The sequence below is a fragment of the Accipiter gentilis genome, chromosome 22 (assembly GCF_929443795.1).
Source record: "Accipiter gentilis chromosome 22, bAccGen1.1, whole genome shotgun sequence".
In the NCBI taxonomy this organism is placed as follows: domain Eukaryota; kingdom Metazoa; phylum Chordata; class Aves; order Accipitriformes; family Accipitridae; genus Astur; species Astur gentilis.
In genome coordinates, this window is record NC_064901.1 from 11,074,837 (window position 1) to 11,088,974 (window position 14,138).

General features: G+C 39.9%; 1 protein-coding gene across 3 annotated transcripts in view; it reads right to left on the bottom strand.

The window, feature by feature from the left end:
- DPH6 (diphthamine biosynthesis 6) overlaps positions 1-13,029 on the bottom strand; it is a 215,357-nt gene extending 202,328 nt beyond the window's left edge. For 2 of the 3 annotated variants that reach the window (XM_049825128.1, XM_049825127.1), the window contains exons 1-3: positions 12,861-13,028; positions 8,553-8,647; positions 6,281-6,474 (exon numbers count right to left, since the gene is read on the bottom strand). In XM_049825128.1, coding sequence (XP_049681085.1) covers positions 6,281-6,474; positions 8,553-8,647; positions 12,861-12,883 — 312 coding nt within the window. In that variant the 5' untranslated portion in view covers positions 12,884-13,028. Of the gene's footprint in view, positions 1-6,280; positions 6,475-8,552; positions 8,648-12,860 lie in introns of all 3 variants that reach the window. The other variant, XM_049825129.1, reaches the window with a different exon arrangement.
- Between the last annotated feature and the right edge of the window lie 1,109 nt (positions 13,030-14,138).

A 14,138-nucleotide genomic window follows, 5' to 3' on the forward strand; every position in this document is an offset into this window, starting at 1 on the left:
TGAGAATGAGTGAAAACAACTCCACACACCTAACAGGGAGAAATACAGTGAGTTTTTGTTTACATAAAGCTCAACATTTCTCACGGTAAGAAACTACCTCAAAGATGTTGCTCAAGATCCCTTCTGGAAAAAAAAATTGATCCTTCCTGAACAGTTCAGATGAGACATGGAGAATGACAGGCATCCTGTTGATTAAAAAAAATTCCTTGTTCCCATCTCATTTTAAAATTCAAACTAAAAAAAAACCCTAAACAAACCATGTCTTGTGAATGGAACAAGATACATAATTATTTTTACACTGCTTAAAACACTGCCAACTATGCAATTAATTCCTACCCTCTTCCCTTAATTCACACTCTTATTCACTGCTGATGACAATGGTCATTCCCTAGCTGGAGGAAGCTACGGAGCTCTGCTCCAGAAGTAATTAAAAGAAAAAATAACAAGTCAATTAAAAAAAGAATCATTGAACATGATGAGTGCAAAGGGACAATTCAAATTCTCACAGATAAAAATCTAGTCATTACAAAAGGTAGAAGAACTTAGCCTATGCCGCATGAAAAACCACAGAAAATGCTTTGTCTCAAAAAACCCCCTTACTTAATGAAGAAGCACAGTTATTTATTTCTTGTCAGTGTAGGTAGACATTTCATACAATTTCTAAAAGTTCACATTTAACTTTCATGTCTAAAGGTAAAAAAGAAGTATGCTAAGAGATATGGTCTCCAAATGCTCATCAGATCAACATGAGTAGTAGAGGGACCAAGAAATAAATTCCATTGTTTTATCTATCACTGTTCCCTCTAACTGGGCGCTAAAGATTTTTTTAGGATGTTTTTTCAATACTGTTGTTATGATTTCACTTCCTGTACATAAATTCTGTTTCAATTGCTGAATTTTATATATAATCTATCAAAATATCAAGGGCACAGTAATGTTGATTTGCAATAATCTTAAAATATAGGGGAAAAAATTACAGAGGAGTGATTATTTTGGAAATTCAGCATAAAGACAAATATAATTCCTATAATTTAATCTTTTCTAAAAACGTTGAGAAATATACCTTTGATGAATTAGTCTATACAAATAATTCAAATCATAATAGGGAAAAGATAAGATATTCTTCAACTGAAAACATGGGAAATGATGACTAGAACAGAACTGTTCTGCACACTTCTGAACTCTTTGAATCCCATCAGTGAGAGGGGGAAGCTACCTACTTTGTCTGAACTTATAAACTGCAAAAATAGTTTGGTGAACAGCATGCTGAGGTCCTCAGATTACAGATTCTTGAAGTTAATCAGGATTCCACAACTAATATTTAGATCTTTATTTATTATTCTACAATCTAATATTTAGATGTTTCAGACTCTTAAGAAAATCTGCAAACCTTAATTGTATGAGTTAAGAGTACACTATTAGTCTTTATCATATAAATACTACGACTAAAGTCATGGGGACTATGGAGAGCTGATTAAAATAGACACCTAAAAGCCAAATTACTATTTCTAAATACCTTACTGTTTATTTTAAACACATTTTATAACAGTGAAGACAGAGAAGCAATGCCTGCAGTAGAATATTACATTCCATTTTTTAATGTATTTTTTTCCTGATGAAAGCATCTAGACGTTTGGCTGTACAAAAGCCACAGAAAGTCAGCCATCAGAGTGAATCCAAGAACTCATTTTACCCATTGACTACAGCAGCTAAATTCTGGAGAAGGGTGAAAGGAAAACTTCCTTAGCATGGAAGACTATTAGTAATAATGAGGAACTGAAAGCTTTATCTTCTTTGAGGGAATTAATCCCTGTCCAAAGGCTAGAGAATAACATTGTATTTCATCTACTCATCTCAAACCCTGAAGAACTATTTCCTGAAGAACTCCAAGTCTTAGGGAGTTTCACTGAATAATGATAGTACCTAAGTTACCTCTATTCCAGCTGAACCCGCACAGCCAAAGTACTTTGTCTGAGACAAAATATCATCTTAAATAACACCTACAATTACACAGCTATTGCAATTTTAACTCTCAGACAGAAATACTTCCTGTCTTCAGTAAACATCAGTCTGGGTCCATTTCAAAAATCATGATCCTGTCCTTTAAAAAAAACTATTAAATACAGGAGTCACACCATATTAGTAAGCTCTTTGTTGCTGTAACTAGAAACCATGTTACTTCTTCTTAGTGACTGAGTTATAAGATCACTGCTCCAGAACATGACAATATTTTAGAAAATAAATGTTCTTTCTTCCCCCCTCCATGTGACTGAAAAAATGAAATAGTGCCACAAGCAAAGGCTGTTATTATTCAAGTGTTTCATATATCCAATATATCCAACATCAATTCTTATTTTTCAGCTGATGGTCAATGGGTGATAGCACAATTAATAATCCTTCAGTCCTGAGATCAAATATATTAATTTCTTTCAATTGTACTCTTTACTTTTTTGTAAGCTTGCAGGTTCTGAACCCACAAAGTGCACCACAAAAAGAACTCTGACAGAAATAACATGTTAAAACTGAAAATGCACTGAAAATGAACTTGCATGCTTTATAATAAACACAGGGAAATATATTACAAAGAAACTATAAATAGAATCAATTTTTTAAATACTAATTTCAAGAAACTCAAGTAATAAAAAATGTTACTGAAAAAGATGATAAAAAAGTTTTTTCTTCTAGCCGTTTTTTTCAAGTTCAAGAATTCTACAAGTTACTCCAGCAGTGGAAACTTACCAAATAAAGGCAAAGCCTTCACAGAGCTGAGGAGATAAGGCAAGAAACTTCGAAGAGGACAGAACTGTCTACTGAAACCCAGAACTAACATTAATTATCTTGCATTGGTTTGTATAGTCTGGAAGCTGCTACAACCACTGTCCTAAACGAAAGTTTAGCCATAGTACCATAAGATACAGAAAACAATCCAACATTCAACCCATCTAACACCACTCCTGCATGCGCTTGCATAAAACATCAATGTATTATTTGGACAAGATCATAATTACATTGAAAAGGAGAGCAAGCAGTTAAATATGCCTATATTGAGAAGTATGTTGTAGGGAATTTTCATAAAAAGGCCTCCATGCTCCAGCCTTTCCAACCACTAAAGGGAAAGAAACACAGTTTTCCCACACATTTCCTGGTTCCAAAGACAGTACCATGATAAAACCCTGAAAGGTAATGCGGATGACTAAGAAACTCCAGTGCTTACATGCTTTGCTCGAGAAATCTCCAATACACAAAGTAACAAACATGGACAAACAAGGGTATCAGTAATCCCTATTCAGTAGCATGGAGAGTAGATTAAATTACTCCTTAGAGTTCAGGTTTTCCATGTCTCACAAAGTAAATATTCTACTACCAGGTGAGGACTGCATAGTAAGATACATTTAGACATCGTATAAATAATCTAATATGTTTCAAAATGTATATTGACTACAGAATCTAAAACAGGGCATTAGGCAACTAAAAAATAAATATAGATTTTCTTCATAGCTATCAGTCATCTGCATTTGTGACAATAAAATTAGCAGGTTTACAGTCATCAGCAGTCAACATCACTTTCTGTGTTCCATGAACTAGAACAGGACTGTCATCCTGGGTTTCCCAGCACTGCAGGGGAATATTTAGCTTTTTAGAAATCTTGTTCTCATAACATTGTTTTTAAAAACATCAAATAGTTTCAAATTCATACTACTTTTTCAAATGTGTTTTGTTTTTATTTTTTACTAGAGAAGTACTTGCAACGCAAGTGTTCTTTACAAACGGAAAGTGAGGAACATTATGTGATTTTGATCTAGACACACCTTTCCTGTATTCTTGGGCCCAAACCATTCGACAGAAAAACAGAGCTATGTTGGTTTGACCAGTGTTTTGAAATTACGTCCACTCAAGGATGCGTTTTGACAAGGCTTCCGCAAATTCCTCCCCTCCCTTCGACAGAATGCAAATTGAGCTCTCTGTTTAAAACTATTAACACCTGGGGAAAAAAAAATCCTAAAGCAAAATCCTCAGTGATTTAGACTTACATAGTAAAGCTACAAAACTGCACTTATAAAAAAATGTCAAAAAATAAAAATAGAAAGCTTTCAAAGTTACTGTTAACACAAAAGAAAAATGTTCACGTCTTTTTCTTTAAACTAGAAAATAAAGACTTACAGCTGCTGTAGTTTACGTCCCCCTGATAATTTTGCAATTATTCATCAGAATATGCAAGACTTCTACGGAAATTCTGCACCAGAATTTCATAGATAGGTTTGACTGTAAAGACATGGTTACCCAAAGTCTAACATAAAGGCAGTATATTGTTAATAATTACATCTTTAGAATATCATATAGTGGAATTAATGTTTCTATACAGGAAAGAAATAGTTATTTAGTTCCAGACAACTTGATAACATCTCTTTCAACCATAGTTATAATTATCATGTACAAACTTCCAAAGCAGAAGTTGTCAAGATTTAACATTAGCATTAATTTATGTCAGGCATCCATTTCTCCAAAGACACCAAGAATCGAAAAGGAAGTATCGTCTTAATTGCCACTAATCTGCCCATTTTTAATTAAATTGATCAGTAATTTATTATCTTACCCAGTGGCAGAAAGCTGTTAGTATGCAGCTATAAGAGACAGCATATACTAGCCCTTCTAATTTCTACTACTATCATGGTTCAAAAATAATTTAAAACTGCTGTACCATATTTCCTTCAATTCCTGCATGATAAGCATATTCCATTTACAACCTCTATGAAGCACTCTAGAGCATAATCATAGAATCATTTAGGTTGGAAAAGACCCTTAAGATCATCAAGTCCAACTGTAAACCTAGCACTGCAAAGTCCACCACTAAACCATGTCCCTAAGCACCACATCTACACGTCGTTTAAACACCTACAGGGATGGTGACTCCACAACTTCCCTGGGCAGCCTGTTCTGATGCTCGATAACACTTTTAATGAAGAAAATTTTCCTAATATCCAATCTAAACCTCCCCTGGCGCAACTTGAGACCATACAGCCTACATGCACTGTTGTCCTGTTTTGTAGTCTTATACTCCAACACAGGTGTATGATCTTGATTTTACTTAAGAGGAACACGACTTCCCTGCCAAAAATGTTTAGAAGATGCAATATTCGACTCCAACATGGTTCAGGAAGCACTATGCAGTCCAACCACATTCTCAGGTCTTATCTGCAAGTTAATTTTTTTTTTAAATTGAACAAAGAATAAGCCTGAAGCTTTTAGGTTAATGAATCTCAATTCTCATTTCAATGGAGGAAAGGGGGCTAGAAAATGTTCAATACCTGAATTGAAGACTACAAATCTCTTTAGCTGAAGTTTCACAAAGTATCCAACTAGTTTGATCAATAAAATTAAACGTGTATTTACTTTTTTAAAAATAGCAATTAAACTTATTTTGTGAACATTGTATTGTTTCAGTACTGTGCACTACAGTCATCAACGCAATTAACTGTAATAGACATAGCATGTTCATTAAAACTTTGTAAAAACATCTGGAGCCAATGGGAGATTTTCTACTTGTTTCAGTGAGGTCTGATTTAATTCCAATGGAAAATAAAATACTACATGAAACATTTTGGAAACGAACAGAGAATAGATTTCAGGTGATTTAGGAAATACGCCCATTATTTCCGTTTAAAGGGTTTTATAGCTAAAAAGGATTGATAACATGTCATTGCATTATGTGATATGTTAGAATATATTACAGGGCTACCAGAATCAAAACTATCATTGCAAAATATTCTGTAATACTTTGTGAATGATCTGTGACATACAAACAAATAACCGATTCTAGTTTACAGAGTGTAAGTGTACACAAATGGAAATGTCTAGACATTACTTTCCATACACTGATAAATGCACAAGACCCAAAAGATCTCTCATTCCAGTAATGAACCAATATGTTATTTCAAATATGAAACTACATAAAACACTTTATTTATAGATAATTTTCACAATTATGTTTTTTGTAGTATATGCCGAGCACCTGTTACAGGTGTTTTCATTAAATAGGAACAAGGTTTTAGCTTGAAATGGGGATTAGTAAGTCTGATTTACACTGGGGAAAAAGGAATAAAGTTATGCTATATATTTACAGTGCCAGGAAGAACAAAGGAATGGAAATAAAACTTGTAAAAGTATTCAATTTTTTTCTCAAAGCTTTCCTTAAACACCAAAGTGGGTAATTTATTAAATTCATAAATGAGTTAAGCAATATAATTGTCCCAAATTATTTAATTCTTTTCATTCAGCATACCTTAACAAGTTTCATGAGGTGGTAAAGGTCTTCAACCTCATCTTGTTGACATGTGGTATACACTCTTCCAGTATTTACACTGGTACCCTTTATGAAACCACGATAGAGTGGCAAATCCAATGCATCAGCATATAGGTCAATGGCATGGTGTCCTACTGTCTGATACATATAGCTGTCCAATTCATCAGTCTGCCCTGCCACAATTAAGAAACAATCATATTAGGTACATTATTTCAACAATTACAGATAATACTACAAAGCACTGATGTTAATATTTTTCAAGATGATGTTTGGTGACAATAGCTCTATAAACATAGGAGGGGAAAAAAAAAATACATTTCTCCACCCAACAGACATATGGAGAGGAAGACATCTGTCACAAACATGCTGCCTGTTTGGAAATTGTGGTGTCTATTTCTTCTTTAGTATTCCTCCCTGCTTCGTCCAAAATTCTTGTAACAGTCCAGTTCTGCTCTTATTTATATGGTAATTTTAATAGGAACAGTCCTTTTAAAAATTAAGCTCGAAGTAAAATCAACTCTTTGCCACTACTTCCTTAACCGGGAGAAAAATTTAACTGAATTTTCTTACAAGCAGTTTGTAGCTAGCAGGTAAGAACAAAACAGCTAAAATGCAGACATCATGGATTAGAATTAAATCTCAAACTATATGATAAACCATTTATATAGAAAATCTTTCAGATAATTTTTCAAACAGATTGATAAAGCAATACATTATTCGTGAAATCTCCACTTCATTAAAAGCTAACACAGTTCACTGTTCTAATGGTAATTTGTAATACTGGAACTTCTCTTAATTTACACAGACACATCAAGCATCTCTGCTGTATACCTATGTAGCACATCTTGCAAAGAGAAAGGTCTGTAACATTGATCAAGATAACTAATTTGTGATGTAACAATTAGGTAATGTCACATTTGATGCCTGACAACAGATACGCTTTTGCTCAAAATAGGCAAGTCCAAACCCAAAATCACAACTAACCAACCTAGACCAGAAGAGTTGATTTAAAAGAAAACTCAGTGTTTTTCAACATACATGAATATGACAAGGTCTTTAAACTGATACTCAGTTCAGAATACACAGTTTCTTTATTAATTGAGACTCTCCAGGCAACAGTGGTACAAGATAAAATAAAATGAATGGCATAGAATCCACTATTGCCTGAAGCACCTCAATTAACTTTCCACAAAATTTCCAACTACATACTTAAAGAGAGCATTTTATGATTTTAATGACAATATTCTACATTTCTGATGTGGATAAATTAGTTTGAAGACAACATATTTCAACAAGATTAGAGATTATTATGTCCTAGCTACCCAGAAAATAAATTGTTCCTGTACTCCTTAGCATTTGCCAGTTCTGCCCATGACTCATTTGTGATGGCAGCTCCCTTTTTCCTTTGCTTTCTGTGTATCTTCCTACCATACAGTTACCAGATATCAAACTTAATTGTTTAACATATGTTCAACAGTTAACCTACGTTAACATACTTTAACATTCTGCCCTACCAACTGGGAAACAACTGACTTCCTTCTCAAGTCTCACTTCAATTTATGCTCTAGGCCAACACAGAAGTACTCAGCACCCTTTTACCTCACCACTGACTTAGACTACCTGAGTTTCTCCTATTCTCTTTCGTAGAAATAAGTCTAGGTGCAGCCTATAAGGAACTGATCAGAAAACTGGTCCAAGCTAAAAGGAATGACACAGGCAGGAAAAAGAAGTGCATCAAAGTCAATTCCAACCTAGATCAGTTCCTCAATCCAGTTCACAAATGCTGCACTAGAATAATGGAGGAAGATACACAAGGGTAAAAACGAATGAGCAGCAGCAAAACTGCATATTTTTGGCAGCTGGAATGGCTTATGCCAGTTTAAAGCATTTCTAGAAACACAGTGCTTGTTTTGTTTGATGATACCCTCTACCACCTTTTACTATTTGTGCTACTGAACTCACAATCCCTTTGTTTACCACCAGGATATTCGTCCTCTCCCTTTTTCAAACTGTGTAAGCCTTTCTTTTACTGATCTTCTTCTTCTTCTGTTTTTTTCTCCTTTGAGGAAAAATACATTTAAAATGTCTACACAGCATTTTCTTTTTTCTACCTCTTTTCAAGATTTCTAGATTGTCCTTCAATATGCAAAACTATATAAAAACACATAAAGGAATTTAATTCAGGCACAGCTGTGCCTCCATTGTTTCTAATATAAAAAAAAATCTCCTATAAGAAATGTGGCTTTCATACCTGTGTTTTCAGCAGGTCTCAAATTGGCTAGAGCAACAATCTGATGCCCAGCGGCAACACACTGCATCATATTATAACAGCTGTCCTTCCCACCACTGTAACAAAAAGAAAATAGTGGCAATTAAAAGTTCTGATAAAAGTTTTAGCTCCTTATGACTTTTGCCTAACTACTTAAAAATTAGCATCATCAGAGCTGGTTATAAAGTTTTGAAATAAAAAAAGAAAAGGTTGCAAAATATTAGCAGTAGGAAAAGGATGATTTCACCATGCAACATTTACTATATATGTATAGTGCCTACATACAGTATCCATAAAGCACATATCCAGTTCTGTATCTTATTACTAACCTGAGAGATTCCACGAAGAACTGTCACTTACACTGGAATCCCTTCAGAACAAAGACTGTCTTCTACTCCAGAGATTAATCACTCTGTACTCATTACTAGATAACTTGGATTAAAAAAAAAAAAATGTATCTGCTCCACAGAGTTGCTAGCATTAGCAGTCTTTTTAAATGAAGACTGTCATGTCAGGAATAACATTTATCCTTCATGGGATACCTTGCCTAAAGTTTCAACATTTTAAATGTACTTCCCATTCTCAAAGGCTGTAATTATTACAGGCAGTAGGTTCAGTTGACACTGACAAATTTTTTACTGTATATAAATGCAAACAAAAATAATTACTGCTGATTAAAAAAACAGAAAAATAAACAGAATTATAATCTTCTCTGAGGCCAAGAGATGATACTGTAATACAGAAAATACAATTAATTTTGATATTTATTCACAATCTACCAGAACCTTTTCCACTATCGTGAGGAAAGAATCCTGCTCTCCTGTTGTAACTGAAATATAGTATTTTCATGGATTGTAATCACCATCAAATGAAATATTACAGTCTAACAATAAAACTAAGAGTGCTCTAGAATACACACTGCTTACAAAATCCACGTTCAGACTCACAGCCTTCAAATGACAACTGCAGGTGGAGATTCTGTGCAGCTTCTTTAAATGCCAAGGCACAAAAACCAGTCCAGGGCAGGAACTGGAACAGAGATCTAGACCAGCTCTGTAAAACTGTGTCTTGCCTCAGAGGCACTGAGACATGGACAGGAGAACAGACAGTACAAGCAGTCCTTGCTACAATAGACCACTGGTTTCCTTGTGACCACACTATTACTAACAAACTTCTTCAGCATTTCCAAGGTGAAGTTCCCACTTTTATCTAGCCCTCTATGCAACAGCTTGAAAGTGCATTACAGGAATGTAACCATACAGCTATTCCCCTCAATTTCTCCTTTTAACCATGCTAAAATGCTGTATGCTGGCCTTAATTTGCTGTATAATGCAAACCTAAAGTAGAAATAGTATAAATAACACGGCATCCTTTCGTACTTAACAGATTTTTGTAGAGCAGTTACTTATGTTTCAGTGCTATAAAAGTAAATACAAATATGATAATAAATAGATTCCTAATTCGAGGTTCCTCTACCTGACATTACTCTCATGCATACTTACAACTTTCTTCTACCTATAGACAAAAAAGATTTTTAAAAAATCATATCTTCATTAATTCTGGACACTGTGCTTGATAGCTTGAAAATGTAGATAGTATTCACTTCATAATGTGAAATTTCAGGCTTAACAGAATCATAATGAGACAAAGGCTCTTTTTGTTCTGAATGACTTAATTCTAAAAAATAAAAGCCTCCCGCTAGTTCTGATTTCGACTCCAAACTCAAATTCAGAAAAAAAAATTATATGACAGTAGATAATTGCCTATGCTGCTTACAGCACTTCAGTATTCTTTTTTTTTAAATCAAAAATTAAAAGAACACTAGAATAAATCTATTAATCTTTTCATTAATTTATATTAAAAAAGACATGTTAAGATGAGGCTACATTCCAATTTCCCACATTTGACCACCGATTACTTGATCAAAATCTGTAGAGTGCTTACTAGATCACATGCTACTGTACTGTTATTTACTTTCTGTATTACTGTTACCATGGCCCTAAAAACTAACCATACCAAGAAACAAAATGAAATGGTGCCTACCTACAAGGCTTTCTAATCTAGCTGTAAAACACATGATGGTTAAAACCAATGAAGCCAGACAGCCCATGCTGTGGGAGGAAGGTGGACTTGGCACAGTCGCAGCCTGGCTGTTGTCTAATAGATTGTAACAAAGAAAAAAGAAGAAAAGAAAAAAAAAAAAAAAGCTTTAAGAAGGAGATGAAGGCAGGTACTGAGGTAGCCTGGGAAGTCCTCTCAATTCTCATCACAGGAAAAAAATCATAAGGCCTTTTTGTAGAAAACTAGGAAGTTGGGCCACAGTCAGGGTTAGTTTTGACAGTGTTGCAAGTATGTTAACAGGTAGACTTATAAACAAACAAAATACCAGAAAAAAAAAAAATACGGTAACCATAAAGGTATGGGTCTATAAAAGACTTCTGAGCCAATTTTTTTTCTATTGACAAGTGTAACCATTTACAGCAAGAAAATTCTGGAAGAATTAAAGAGTTGGAAAACATCGTATTTCTGGTAGAAGACTGGCTTTGAAATGTCCATGATTTAACACAAAACACAATACAGGGTTTAACCCATAAATACCACCTTAAAGCAAGACTATCAACTTTAAGTGTGGCCAACATTTTAGAAGAAAAACAGGTTGAAGTAGTTTTATATATAATCCTGACCTTTTCAAAAGTAAGAAGCACTTTTCAAATACTTTTTTCCCCTCTGATCTTTGAGGCTAGGTCTGTTACAAAGATTTCAGACACTTTGATGTCTCTTTAAAACTCTTCTTAAAACTACTACTGAAACTAAATCCATCCTTGTAAAATTTCCCATTAAAATAGCAATTGTGTTAGAAACCTGGTTTTAGGATTTTATTTCATCCTGCCTTTTAACACATTCCTCTGTTTAGAGAATATCTAAATAAATAAACCTGGAAGACAAAAATCTTATCTATAAAACAAGAAAAGCACCAAAGCTGATTTTCCTACTCTGTATTTAAGCAACTCTTGAAAAATGTAGATAACATTTGCTGTGTTTTTTCCTCTTTAGGTAATGTTTGTAACGATTTGCAATTGTTGTGGCCCAACCCCAATTTCAGCAAGGTTTGCTATCAGACATTGTCTGAGAGAATTTAATACATCAAATGTTAAGTAAGACTTCAGTAAATAATTACTGCACCCAAAAATAAAAATACACTGCTCACATCCACACAATCCTTTCCCATTGACAAGTTTCCTAGCTTGTTTGTTTTACAATTAACTATTATTTCTCAACAAAAGGACACACTTGTCCTTGTTAGAAAATGTTAATCTCTCTAAATAAAAACACACAAAAAGCCAGTCACAGTACAAGAACTGCAGAAACCGACAAAAAGCGGCAGGAGCGGGGGGGGGGGGGGGGGGGGGGGGAAGCAAATACAGCAGCCCCTGACAGATAGGGCTGTGTCCCAAGTGCAACTATCCAAACGAGTGAGCTTCATCTTTTGGAAAACGAGCAAAATGAAACCTCTCTCAAAAGACACACTAGAACAACCTGTCGTTAAGAGTGCAGAAAATTTATCCTAGGAGAGCTTAAGATCTCTGGAAAGGAAAAGCACCTGGAAATTCAACTGCAAACGAGCAGAGCTGCCCCAGGTGCCGGGCGTGCGGCAGAGGCCCTGCACCCCCGGGCCGCAGCTGCTCCCGCAGCCGCCCCCCGCCCCCACCGCCGCCGCCGCCGCCTCGGGGCCCGCCCGCCCCGCAGCCCGGCTCCCTCCGCGCTGCGGGCCGGGATATCGGGGAGCAGGCGAGCGGGGAAAAGAATTCGGGTGTTGTTTTTTTGGTCTGGCTTTCTGTTTGGTTTGGGGTTTTTTTGTTTGGTTTTGTTGGGTTTTTTTAAACAGACACGAGCCGTTCTTGACCCTCCCGGGAATAAGGGAAAAGCAGAAGAGAAACTGTTGCGGCTGTACCCTGCGTACAGGCAGCGAACGCCTCGGCCCGGCACTCGCGGGCGGGCGGGCGGGCAGGCAGCCCGAGCGCCGGCAGCCGGCTGAGAGGAAGAGCCCGCCGGAGCGCCACCGCTCCGCGCCGGGGAGGCGGCGGGGGCCGGCAGGAAACGCACGGGCGGGAAGCGCCGGGGCAGGAGGGTCTCCCAGGCGGCGCTGGGTGGAGCGCGACCCCCGGGCTGCTCCCGAGCGGGCGGGCGGGCGGGCGGGCTCGGCCTCTCCCCGCGCCCTCCCTCCGCCGCAAGCCTCCGCCTGCGAGCCGCCCCTCGCTCGCCCACATGGGCGCTCCCTCAGCCCGTTACCTGATCAAAGCCACTACTCTCATGTTGCTCACGGGCCCGGGGGGGCGGCAACGCGAGCGGGGAGGTGCGTGACAGCTGCGAAACGCAGCGGGGAAGGAGCCCGCCCGTCCCGGCCACCCTGGGCCGCGCACGCCGCCGGCGCCTCCGTTGCTACCGCTACCGCTTGGCCGCCTCCCCTCAGTGGACCCTCCTCCCGGGGCAGGCCGGGAGACTGCCTGAGCGGCCGGGAGGCGCGGCGGGCCGCTGCCGCGCCGGGGAGAGGCGGGCCGCGGTTGCCGCGGCCCTGCCGGCCCGCCGGGGCGGCGGAGGCCGGCGGAGGGAGGGCGGGCGGGCGGGCGGGGGGGGGCGCGCGGACGCGGAGGCAGCGCGCGGGGCGCCTATGGCGGGCAGGGCAGGGCAGGGCGGCCGCGCTGGTAGGCCCGGGCGGGCCGCCGGCTGCCGCGGTGGCTGCGGGAGGCGTGCGCCGCCGCGGGGTCGCCCCAGCGTTCCTGCCGCCTGCCCCTGCCCGCCTGTTTCCTCTTGCCTACTGCGAAGGGCAGCGGACCTGTTCTGAGCGATCGCTGTGTAGGGAAGGGGGCCGGCCCGTCCCCTCTCCCCTCGGGCGGCTGCCGGGGACACGGTGGGGCGTAGTCGCAGCCCGCTTTCACCGCGGCCCGGGGCAGGGCGGCCGGCAGGGCCCGCTGTGAGGGAGGAAGTGCCGCGGGGCTTCAGCAGTCGCCACGGGCCCGCCGTGGTTGCGGCCGCGGGAGCCGGAGCCCGGCGCGGCCGCTCCCGAGGGAAGCTGGGAGGCGAACCGGGAGGCGCCGGGCGCTGGCCCGGCGGCCGGTGGCCCGCAGGCCGGTCGCGGGGCGGCGGGGCAGAGAGCGGCGCTCCCTCGGCCCCCCCGCCGCGCCGCCCCCGGGGGCTGATGAAGGGAGCCCCTTCCGAGTCGCCGCAGTGTCCGCCAGCAGCCCGTGTCGAGGGGCCGGAGTGGGGGGCGAGCAGGGAGGCTGCGGAGAGCAGGCCTCCCGGCGGCCTCGCTGGAGGCTTCCGTGCCTGCCTGCGAGCGCTAAACGTCCACCCGAACCCTCGGGTTCAGCTTCTGCAGACCGAAAGTCTAATCTCGTCATCTGATCCCCGTTTGCTGTTACGCATGCCGCGGGCACCGCTATAGGTTTGCAGGCTGAACCGACAAAAAGCTTTACCCAGGTGCCCGGTCTCTGGATCCAGGCAAAATTTTATTTCTCCCAAAGTCACAGAAGAAACCTGTGGGTTAGTTCTGCCGACTAAGCCGTATCG